Source organism: Crocodylus siamensis, chromosome 4 (genome assembly GCF_052110815.1).
Source record: "Crocodylus siamensis isolate JL-2025a chromosome 4, ASM5211081v1, whole genome shotgun sequence".
NCBI lineage: Eukaryota > Metazoa > Chordata > Crocodylia > Crocodylidae > Crocodylus > Crocodylus siamensis.
This window is the reverse complement of record NC_143398.1, coordinates 47,516,983-47,529,201: the sequence shown is the minus strand read 5'-3', so window position 1 is coordinate 47,529,201 and position 12,219 is coordinate 47,516,983. Positions and strand designations below refer to the sequence as shown.

Here is a 12,219-nt window from a genome sequence, read left to right as displayed (position 1 = left end):
TGCACCCAGTAAGTAAGTAAGTAAGTAAGAGCTAAAGAAGTATAATGCTTTATTCTGATGTAAGGATAATCTTATAGTGCCAGAAAATACTTCACTACTGATTACTGGTACTTATTCTACTACTTCTGTTTTTAGTTTGTATTTGAGTTGGTTATTTTACTGTTACAGCAGCCAGATTAAATCTTATTTTGATGCATATTAGTATGGCTTTCCTCTTTCACCTCCCAACAATCTTATTTTCTAAACAGGTTCTCTTTCACCCCTTTGGCAGAGCTTTCACAACCACAGGCCACTTTTTGGCAGAGTGGCAAGTGGTTAGCTTTCTCCACCTTCCTATAGTTTAAATGTCTTCAAAAGGCCAAATATCTTGCACCTCCTAATATGGCAGTCTGTGTCTGCTTTCAGTCCCAATACTGGAGACAGGATTGGCAACACTACACTCTCCATTTGCTAATCAGGGATCATTTTGTCAGAGATGAGGAAATAGCTTTGCACTCAGAGATCACTCTGACCCTGCTTTAGAAGTCAGGAACAAATATAAATTCTTTCTTGTCATATCTTTTCTGAGGTGTGGTACTTTGAATATACAAAAGCTACTTCTACTCTTTTTGAATCAGTGTGGGCATATTTTGAAATATCCCTATACTCTTCTAAAGTTTGAGAACATACCCACAGCTCCAAGATGGTTTCTGTTTATGACCCTAGGAACAAAAACTCCAAACTGATTATCAGTTGAGAAGTCTGTATATTTAAACACATACTCTTGCTTTAGCATAGGAAAAATACATTTCAAATAATGTTCAAGCTTAATCCTCAATTCAAACTTAATCTTCAATCTGAATCAACATATTATAAATTCACTGAGGAGTGGCATAGAACCATTAGCTGTACCTCAACAGTTTTTTTGATATTTTTTCTCTCTGAGAAGAGACGTTGATTAATAGGATCTGAAAATGCTGGTTACAGTATTCTACTGATTTTTGTTAAATACTTACACTCTTAGTGTATTTTAAAAAAATATACTAACATTTTGTTATACTAATTAGAGTGCAAGTATTTATTTTAACCAAACACAACAATTAACCTGTTTGCACTCTTACCTGCTAATCCTTCTTTTTTTTTACTTGTATGTAGATTTTAGATTAAAGTCTTTAGAGCAGTCACACTTTTCCTTACCCGTTTTACAATACCACATGCATCTATTTATTAACTTTACCTTGGGCATGTTCAATAAGATATATATTTGTACTGAGGTGAACATCAAAATGTACTGACATAGGAAGATGATGGTTCCTGATGGTCATAAACCAATATATGAATTGTTTAGGTGTATTCTGAATGCCATGAATTGTTTAGGTGTATCTGGCACTTTGTTCCAGCCGAGACTTGAAGGGGTGCTTCAGTTGTCATGTTTCACTAAGGATTTGATTTATATTCTGGTATTGCCCAAGACATGCTAGGCACTGTCCCAACACACCAGGAGCTGGCCCAGAGCAGTTGTCAGCCTTGTCAGACTCCAGGCGCCCTTCAGAGAATGCCTGATATTAGTTTTTTGCTTTTTTTTTCAACTACAGAAAAATAATAGAGCAATGTTTCTGTTGCAGAGACATCAGGAAAGACACAGTAGGTCAGAACGTATTGCATGCTGTGGATTCCTATTTGAAATCTCTGGGTTTCTCTTGTAAAACATGTCTGCACACCTAATAGTGCTGACATTGCATAGCCTCCCACAGCCCCCCTGCAAGGCACCCCAGGGTGCAGTGGCACCCTGGTTGACAGCCCCTGGCTTAGGAGATCCTGGAGGTTCCTTCCACCCCTATGATTCCAGAAGACATTATTCAAACAATCAATATTATCCCAGGAGCCCACCCAGGGGCACACCAAAGAAAGCAGAGGGGATACAACCCCATTATTTTGTGCTTTGTGCCTAACATTAAACACAATGATCCTCCGGTCTTCTAAGCATTACAAACATCTTTGCGGAACAAAAGTGAGGCTCCTCCCCACTGAACTTTTTGTTCATTAGGCAGGCAAGGTTCTTTGGGTAGATGCAATATCTTTATTAGACCAACTAACAAGTTGGGGGAAAAGTTCTTTGCAAGTTTTGGGGCACAAACACCCCTCCTCAGGATTAGGGAGACTCTGCTGAGCCAGGTACAGACATTACACTTTTACTGGTATAAGTGATTGGAAATGGAAGAGAAATTTGGCACCTGCAGGCTGATTTAAAAATGGTGGAACCCAGTCTAAGACACGTCCCCTCCCCACCAACGGATGAACGTGTGTCCTGTTTGCTACGGATCAAAACTGCGCTGCTTACAGACATCTGCAAAACTTAAATCGATTCCACCTCCAGGTTTCTCAACGCCTGCACAGCACCCTGGCCTTACATGTTCTCCAGGGAGAAAAGCAGCCCATTGACAACAAGCCCCCGTGACAACGCAGACGAGCCGGAGTTCAGAAGACAATGGCGAGAGGAGACGGGACAACCTTGTTCAACACGTGGCAGGAGGCGGCACCGAGTGTAGGAGAAAAGCACTTTTTTCTTTTTATAACATAAAGATAACCGACTGCAAGCCCGTGTCCCATCTCACAGGAGCCCTGAGACAGAGCAGTAATGTTGCCGGTCCTACTGGGCTGTGCTGCCCTGGCAGCCACCGCCGAACCGCTCCAAACTCCCCGCGCCCCAAGGACTGCCCCGGCCCCGGCCCCGGCCCCGGCCCCGGCCCCGCGCCGCCTCCCCTCGCGCGGCCCCTGAGGCGCAGGGCTGGGCCGGGCCCCCTCGCTCGGCCTCTCCTCCCGCGGCGGCGGCGGGGCGGGACCTGCCCAGAGCGTCCTCGTGGCAGGACAAGCGGCCCAGCCGCGGTGCCCGGCCCTCCCCCCCGGGCGGGGCTTTCCCGGGGAGGCGGCCGAGCTCCGCTCAGCTCCGCTCGCCTGTGCCCACCCGGCCCGGCCCGGCCCCGCCCCAGGCGCTGCCGGTGGGGAAAGCCTGGCAGGGGGGCGGCAGACAGCGCCGAGCCGCCGCTGCCGCCTCTTGCTTCCCCCTGGGAAACATGGCTGAGGCGGGGCCGGGGCCGGGGCCGGGCTGGCTGGAGCAGCTCAAGTCGTGTTTCGCCTGGTCCCGGACGTCCCCGTGGACGCTCTGGCTCTTCGCCCTGCTCTGCCTCGCCGGCGTCCTGCGCCTGCCGCTGCGGATCAGCGACAACCTGAGCACAGGTGGGGACGCGGCTTGTGCGCGACGGAGACTCCGCTCCCTGCCCCGCCCCGCCCCGCCCTGCCCCGAGGGGAGGCGAGTGCCGGCCCCGCGGGGCTGCAGGAGGGAGCGGGTTGAGTTTAGTTACCACCTCGTGTGTGTCCCCTTCCCATTGCCACTACCAAGGTCCCCCAGAGTGGCAGCGAGGCGGGGGGAGAGGGTGAAAAGAGGGTGCTGGCGGTCACATATGGCCGGCAGCGTCCTCTTGGAAGAGCTGGGAGCTCTGTGGAAGGGACAGCAAAGCTTTCCTGGCTCCTTGGCAGAAAGGACTTTACATCTCCATGGTGCGCGCGGTCTGTGTGCAGCCAGCCCCCGGCTTGGATCGATTAGGGGTCTCCCACTAGCGGAATTTTAACAGCAGCTCTTCTTTTTGTTCCTCTTTGTTTTTGGTCTGGCTGGGTCACCCTGTGGGTAATGTCTTTTCCCACCTGGAGAGTAGCTTTTTGCAAGCCACCCGTCGAGTCTGTCCGGAGACAGAAGCTAGCACGGAGTGCGGCAGCCTGGTAGCAGGTGACAGCAGAGCTCTGTCGCCTCCGTGGGCCGCTTGTTGCATTCCAGGTAGCCTCTGAAGTGGTGGGTAATGAAGCCCTCGGTGGATGGAGGCCTCCTTGAGAGAGCAGTGAAAGCAGTGGAAGTTCTGGACCCCCCCAAGTCTTTACGTGGGAAGTGCTAGCCTTACCCTTGGACCTTAGCGGCACCCCTGTTTCCCCAACCCCTTTCTTGCCTGCAGCAGCCTCAACTGGTTGAAGTAATGGGCACAATACAAGGCCTGCCTTTTGCGGAGGGAGTCTGATGCGGGCTGATAAGTTGGAAGGAGGAGGTTATTAGATAGAGTTTTGGTTCATTGCAACTGTTATTTTATTCTACTTTTTCTTTGGGATGAAGAACAACTTTGGTGTCTACTTCTTCTTTGACTGTATTTTTAATAAGTGACAAAGGCATCCCGAGCCTTGGATTCTTTGGTCTGTTTGTTATGTATAAACAAATGCTGTGTAGCGTCAGCAATGGGCTTACACTTCTATTGGGTTAGACATGTAACAAGAAACAGTGCAGATGGGAAGTGATATTTTGTGAGTATTGTGTTGGTTCCATTCCTTTCTGTTAGACTGCTTTATTGTGCACGTGTTTTAAATTCAGATCTTCTTCTAGAGAGGCCGTAACAATTGAGACCAGTAGTGCAGAACCTTTTTCCCAGTGACCCAGATGGGCAGGGTCCGGTCTGTCTGTAGGCTGGATCCAGCTGGGGGTCCTGATCCGGTGCACCATGCAGCCATAGAGGAAGAGGAAGGGAGAACCCAGCCCTGTGGGGAGAAGGGACGTGGCCCAACCCCAGCCACTTAGGGCTTGCAGTTTGGGAATATGGCGGCAGGGCAGTCACATTAATGACTGCTGCTCCCCCGCTGCTAAATTTCCCAACCCATGTTGGAGCCCTGCAGGCCAAATGCCATGGTTCCATGAGCAGCATTTGGCATGTGAGCTGGAAATTGTATTTTTAAAGGAGTAGACTTGTTTACTTTGTTCTTTGAGGCAGAACTTGTCTGTTGCTTTTGTATCTATACCTAGCTGCTATCTCTGTACAAATAACATGTATATTTTTGTACCAGACGTATTCTTTTCCTCTACTGCTTTTTATACGAACAGATGCCCAGGGCTCCCTAATAGCCCATGCCCAGGGATAGGTATGGAAGGTTTTTACCTCAGTGTGGATTAAAACAAACCTAAATAAGTAGTGAGCAAAAATCTGACTGCATGCTGGTGGGGGAGGGAGTCCATTTCCACACCTAGCACACAACTGACACTCTTGCAGACAGCTCTGCTGAGACTGTCGTGGATTTAAGGAGCATAGACCCTGTTCCTAATGATGCTTGACATTTGCTAGGCCGTGGTGGGAAGATTACTGCCTATGTGCTGCCCATGTTGAACAAGTTCTGTGCTAAATAGGAACCTTCAGTAACAGGCCTGGTAATCTTTTCTTCTGGCTTACACCACTTGCTTATTGCAGGATCTGAGGATGAGGCTTCTTAGCAATTTATAAGTGCTGTTCAGTTTTCTGCAGTTTTTGGCATAGCTTATTCTTTTGAATTAAAATGAGAAGTAAAAGATAGTGAGAGGTTTATTAGGAGGTAATCATAGCAGTGTGCTCCCTATTAACATATTATTAAGCTTAGTGAAGGTATTTTTCTGGAGAATCCATTCATTTATTGAATTAGTAGAAATTTAAATAGTGTTAGCCAGCCTGAATTTGTTACAAGGGGACACATCTTATCTTTTTCTTTTCTGTTTCAGTGCTCGCAGGCTTGCATAAAAAATGCTGCATCAGGAGCTATAACATAATGCAAAAGCTTTTGGAGGTACAAAGTATGATGCATGCAACTTCCTTCCCTCTAGGAAGCTCAGCCCCCCCTTTACACATTATAGATATTGCACAGTTAACGAGTTAATTGCATAATTCCCTTGAGGCCAGCAAGGGGTGCAAAGCATCTATCATACCATAAATATCTGCAATCAGCTATAAAGTTAGACCTCAAAAATATTACTGACTTTATAGCTGGTTGCTATTGAACTTTAATTTGCACTTGTAGTAGGGTCTCTTCTGTGGCTGTGAGACCCATCAGCCAGCGGGGCCACAGCAAGTAGGTATGCATCATACCTAGCTGGGGCTGGGAGTCCTGCAGCTAAGGGGACTCTTAGCCCCAACATCTGTGGACTCAGCAGCTAGGACCCAGAGTCCCACAGATGCTATGATCTCCCAGCCTCTGGGGTTTCATCTATCCCTGAGGTAGTGAGATTGCAGTGGCTACCTCTCCCAGCCACAGAGGTACCATGAGTGTCCCTATGGCTAGAAGCCCCTTCATCTGGGCAAGGGATCATACTTTCCCTGCATTGGCAATAAGGTGTGATGGGATCTAATGCATGATTGTAGGTAGAGAAGCCCTAAGAGTATTATCTACGCAGTGTTTGTTCTTCATTCCCACCTGGTTTGGGAGGCAAATAGACTGGGATTCTTCTTAACGTTTTTTCTCTTATGGAAACAAAGTTGATTTAAAACACTAGTTTTCAGATTAGAATTCAGACTGTAAGCAGAATTAAAATACATGTATGAGAACTCACTTTGCCTAAATGTCAGCTGAAAATGCACAATTTGCTTTTTTTTTTTGTTACACTTTGGTGTTCTAATGATGTCATAGTATCATCTCAGTACATTGCATAATAAATGTATTAGACTTTATTGTTTAGATTTATCCAACAAACACGTCATCATATTGCCATTTTTTCTAGTTCCAAAAACTATAGAACTACACGAGAACTAGTTAGACTTACATTTTAATTTTTCTCTGTGTGCTTTTTCAGTTGAAATGCATGATTACAGCAGACTTCACCTGTTTTTCATTGAAATGGCTCAAATACGAGTAAAGTGCCAGTTGAAAATGAAAGATAGGAAAAGTCTTCACAACTGTGGCTTTAAAAGCTCACAGAAAGAAGCCTCTAAAGCCACAAACCTTTCCATGAAAACTAGTTACTGAGGACAAAAATCACAATACAATATTTATTCCTTAACTATTCATATGCTACTGCACAATATTCTGATTAAAAATGAGCACTCATGATATCAGTAAAGCACATGTTAAATAGATAAAAACTTATCACTGAGTAACTGATATCAAATGGGGGTGCTTTCAGGAGGATTCTGCAGGAACCAGTATTAGAGCTGATGTCATTCAACATTTACAACTTTTTATCTGGAGCACAGTTGCAAACTGTTTGTAAATTTATAGATAGTACATAAGAAACCAGGCTAAAAATATGTGTCTAACATCTGTTTTAAAAAAAAAAAAAAAAAAGTAAGAAAGTGCTTGTGGCAGTACAGCTCAGTGCCTCTCAGGGAACTGCCAGTCTCTTCCTCCTCTCATCCCAGCCATGTGCTGCTGCTGTGTTTCTTGGCTGCCCTTGCCTTTAACAGCTGCTCAGTGCTCACCTCAAAGGTATGCAGGGCTGCATGGCCACCAGACTGGACAGGACAGGGAGGCCCCTTGTAAATTTGAGCTGTGTGGCTGGGAGAGGGGGAAGAGGGATGTGAGGTGAGGGATGTGGGGGGCTTGGGTTGGGGGTAGCACAGCGTAAAACCATTGCTGCAGTCCTTACCATCTCTTACTTAGGATCCCAATGTGATTAAGAATGAAAAAATGACATTACAATTATATTATTTCTTTAGCAAGAGTGTTGCCTTCAGCAGTAGACTCTGAAATGTCACTTAGAATGATGAGCTTTATGTTCAAATGTATTTAACACTACTTTTTGGAAAGTGGGTTAGGGTTTTAGAAATATTTTTGTTTTTGATTTTTAGACAGATAAGTCTTAAGATTTTTTTTCATATCAGCCATTTGAGAGGGTTGCGAACCAAAGAAGTATTTTGTTTATTTGTTTTGCTTGACAATCTGCAAGCTTCTTAGTGATGACCAAACTTTTTTTAAACTGTGGCTCAGGTTGAACCCTTAAACTTAAACCCAGCTCTTCTAACTGCTATCCAGGTCTTGACTGAAGGGTTATATTTATATTAAATAAAACATATATCAGGAAAAATGTATCAGTAAAAATGTGATTGTCAGTAACTAGTTTGTAGATTGTTGGTAAAAAATATGTTTTTCGGTTGGCAACCCTGCTGTGGAGATAAATATATAATCACAGTTGGTAGTATTTGCAAGTAATACAGAAGTTTGTGGATTGGTAATGCCAGAACAGCTTTACAGAGCAATCTGGATTGCTTGGTAAACTGGAACCAATTTAATCAATTGAACTAGTAGGCATTTGTTCATAGTTATGAAAAGAAGAAATACCATATTTACTCAAATATAAGACAGCTCCCCAATAATTAGTTTCTGTATATGGAAAATTTATAAACTTGTTATTGTTTTCCAGGTATAGAATCTATTTATGGGAGGTTTGTTTTAAATGCATCCACCCCCAACTGCGACAGCAAGGAAAGCAGTGGCTGAGAGGGTTGGGTGGTAGTGGAAGGGGAGTCAGGCAGCCCCCTTATCTTCACACTCCCACTTCTTACCCTTGCAGCCTTCCTGCTGCTTATTTCTCCCTTACTCCCCACAGCTTCTGCCCCATTTCTCCTTCCAGCCCCCCTTACTGTCAGATGCTGCTCATGCTCTGTTCCCTGCTGGATCACAGAGCACAGCACCTGGAAGCAGGGCCCTTGCCAGGCCATGCAGCAGCAGAGGTGCTGCTGACTGGCCAGGCAGGGGACAGAGTTTCCAAATACTATGTGCCTGAGAGGGAATCTAGCCCATGCAGGAGCTGAGCTGCACCTGACAGTTAAGGGGACCAGGGGGTAGGGGGTGGTGGCAAGGGAGAAGCTACAGCGGGCAAGTGGAGGAGGCTGCTTTGGGTCTGACTGCCCCTGATCCAGGGTCAGGACTAGTGAGTCCCAGCATCTGCCTGCCCCACTTCCCGTTTTGGTTTGTATGCAAATCTAAGACAAAGCGGCTCTTTTCCCTGTGTTGATTGAGGGGGGAAAAACCCTCATCTTGTATCTGAGTAAATATCTAATATAGGTGAAGCTGAGTAAATATGATAATATAGGTGACAACTATAAAATGGGGGCCTGAGTTTTAGAAATTAATGACTTTGAAAAGGTTTTAGACTTTGTGGACAAGCAGCTGTAAATGACTGCCCTGGGCATCACTGGCCAAAACGCTAATATGACTGTGAAAGGTATAAAAAGGAATAGCGGATGGGGAGAAGGATGTGATTTTTATCTCTTTGGTGCTAGTGAAACACCTGTTGGAACCCCATATCCAGTTCTGATGTCCATATTTTAAAGGGTATTGAAAAACAGGAAAGAATGCAGAAGAGCCATAGGAAGGTTCTTCAAGGGTCAGAGAAATTTCTTTTCAAAGAGAAACATAATTCTGTCTGTTAAGTAAAAAAGCAGACTGAGGGATTACACAGTAGCAATATGTATGGTATCTTCATAGAAATCAGCTCCTTGGACTAAACAAAGCATGTTGTGTAAGTGTTTGTGCTCCTAACATTCTGTAGCCATTCAAGGTTGACATTGTTATTGGTCATCTTACTGATGTAATTGGAAGTGGAACCTGAGAAATACTGGGCAGTCAACATGAGATGTTTACTGCAAAGCTGCCTAATTAGCTTTGCATAGATTCATAGATTTCTGGAGTCGGAAAGGACCTGGTAGATCATCAGGTCCGACCCCCTGCTCCAGGCTGGAAAGAGCTCTGGGGTTAGGTAACCCCAGCCAGATGCCTGTCTTATCTCCTCTTGAATATCTCAGGGTAGGGGAAAGCACCAGCTTCGTTGGAAGCCCATTCCATATTTTGGCAACCCTTAGTGTAAAGAATTTCTTCCAGTAAAACATCGATGTCTACACAAGTGATGCTATTAGGATGGAGTAAAGTAATTAACTCCACTGTAGGATAGTACTGCCAAACACAAGTAGGGGGTATGTGTGGGTAGGTGGGGATGGAGAGCCAGCACCTACCACCACGTCCTAGGAGCAGGGCCAGCATGGGTGAAGGCAGCAGCACCCCTCTGCAGGCACTGCCTGGCCGGCTGGACGCAGGGCAGGGGGGTGCTTGCATATGGCAACTGCCACTGCCATCCACCACCCCTTGCCACCACTGCCCCACACCACTGCTGCGCGTCACTTTCTCACAGCCAGTCACACATGCAGCTCTGTGGGCTGCTGACAGGTGGTGCGTGGTTGGCTGGGTGTGAGGTCCATGAGTAGCCTGTGGAGCTGCACATGCAACTTGCCATGGGAAAGTGGAGTGCGGTGGTGGTGCAGGGTGGTTGGTGGCAGCGGTGGCTGCTATGTGCAAGCCCCCACCACCACCTGCTCTGCATCTGGCTGCTGCCACCAAAAGGGGTACACTTAGAAAAGGTTGAAAACCCCTGCTCTATGGCAGTGGATACTAGACCTCTTTGCAGTCCCACTCCCTCCCTGCTAGCTTCCCTTCCCCCCTCACTCCTACCACCAAACTGTGCTGGCCCCACCCTGGGCTAAAGGATAATGGGCAAGCTAACTTCACAGCCCTACTAGACAGCTAGGTTAACAGTTACGGTTTTGATCTGTATTGTTTTAAGTAATTATGTTCTAAGATATTTGCATCCTAGTAAAATAGTTCACTGTTGTTTATTTGGAAGCTGAGGTTCATAAAATTCAAACCAGAAATACAGTGCTCACATTTTAACTGTAAGGGCAAACATCTAAGCATATGCTTAATTTTAAACATTTGAGCCAATTGAATTAAGTTAAGTGAAGTACATACAAAAAAAAGTCCTTTCAGGACTGGAGCCTAAATAATTTACTGAGGTCCCACAATAAATCTGTATCAGATTTGCAAATAGAACCCAAATCTCTTAAATCCTGAGACCATCTTTGCTCTATTTATTTGTGTGCTACATCTAATGCTTGTTGTCTTGTAAAAGAGGCTACCTGTACTTTAATTATGTATTAACACTATTTGATGAAGAAGTAAAAAGCGTAGCTTGGGTTCTCTGGTCAAACTGTAAGGTACTTTTGGACATTATTCGTCTGTTAATTGTTAAAATATTCATTTGAAGCCCTCTTCCACCTGTTTTTAAATTAGCTCTTTGGGACATTAAGGGTCCTCATTGAAAGTTGCATTATAAACTCTAGCGTGTCCTCATGTCTGTAAAGTGGCATATGCACCCATGGTGCTTTATAAATACTAATGAGCTCAAGTTGCATTGTAAATTACCAGCAGTGACTAATTAGATTTTTTTTGTGTGTTTTTGGTACAGTATTGCAGAATAACCATTTTTAACTGTGAGAACACTAAGCTTAAACAAGGATAATGCATTTATTGGGAAGAGTAATGTCATGCTTTCAAATGACAGAACAAACAAGTTGTTACTGTTAAGTCTGAGGAAAGGGTATAAATTCAGATTCCCAATCAAAAGTGTTCAGCTGCTAACAGAAGACAAAGATGTATTATTGCTTAATATAAATTGAAGATTTATCACTTTGGTGGCTTCAGTGCTTAATTAAGTGCATTTAAATACAGCAGTTGGAAGGATAACAGCAATGGGGGGAATCAAACTACGCAATCATCATAAGCAAGATTCTTTTTCTGTCAAGGTGTGCCTACTGCAGCTATTTGATGTTGTAATTTCCAGTTCACTTCTAGAAATAAACTTGGATTTGGAATTAAATGTACTCTCTGTTTGAGGCATTCTTTTAGTTTTTCTTCTCAGCCACAAGGTGCTAAGAGAACACATTGAAGCTTGGAATAGCATTTATTACAATATTTTATTTTTTTGTTTTATTGGTTTTTTTCCCTATTTTACCCTGTAAAGTTGTTGTCTCTTTCAGTTAAAAGCATACTGGTAGTATGAGACTAGTCCAGATTCTGTTCTTCACATAAGTAAATAGCTTGAAGTTACTACACATGTGTTTCTGCTAAAGTTTGAAAATTACTTAACCCCAGGCCATCCCGGGCTATATCTGATCTACACTTATTTGTAACTTGCCATCTGAAATTGACCACTACTGTACATGCATGTTAACTTAAACAACATAGGGCTGATCCCAAGCCAGACAGAGTTTCAGCTTATAACATAAGACCCAGTCTCTTCTGTTTCCATAAATAAAGGATAATAAGTGGAACAGACCGTAGCTGGGCATTGTAGATGGGGAAGAGTATCAGATCTTTGTGAAGTATCAGTTTTGCTTCCATTACCTGTTAAAGCCCTAACTATTGTTTAGAGTGAAGTAGAGCTGGAGTAGGTACAGGAGAGCATTTGCTTTTCTTCTGCTGTTACAAATAGAAACTTGTAGAGCAGGGATTTTCAACTCTTTTATCTCAAAGTTTCAGCTCATGTAATCCTTATTTTTGGGGGGGATGCATGTGCTTGTATGGGCCCCCTCCTGCTCCCACAGCAGGTAAGTCTGTGGGGGAAGACAAAGGGCTGGG

The 12,219-nt window shown here is 44.5% G+C and overlaps 1 protein-coding gene across 5 annotated transcripts in view; it reads left to right on the top strand.

The window, feature by feature from the left end:
• Positions 1-2,836: 2,836 nt before the first annotated feature.
• Positions 2,837-12,219, top strand: part of ST7 (suppression of tumorigenicity 7) — a 215,039-nt gene continuing 205,656 nt past the window's right edge. For 2 of the 5 annotated variants that reach the window (XM_090042229.1, XM_090042228.1), the window contains exon 1: positions 2,837-3,216. In XM_090042229.1, the coding sequence (XP_089898355.1) occupies positions 3,054-3,216 (163 nt within the window). In that variant the 5' untranslated portion in view covers positions 2,837-3,053. The remainder of the gene's footprint in view (positions 3,217-12,219) is intronic. The other 3 variants (XM_090042227.1, XM_090042230.1, XM_090042226.1) reach the window with 3 other exon arrangements.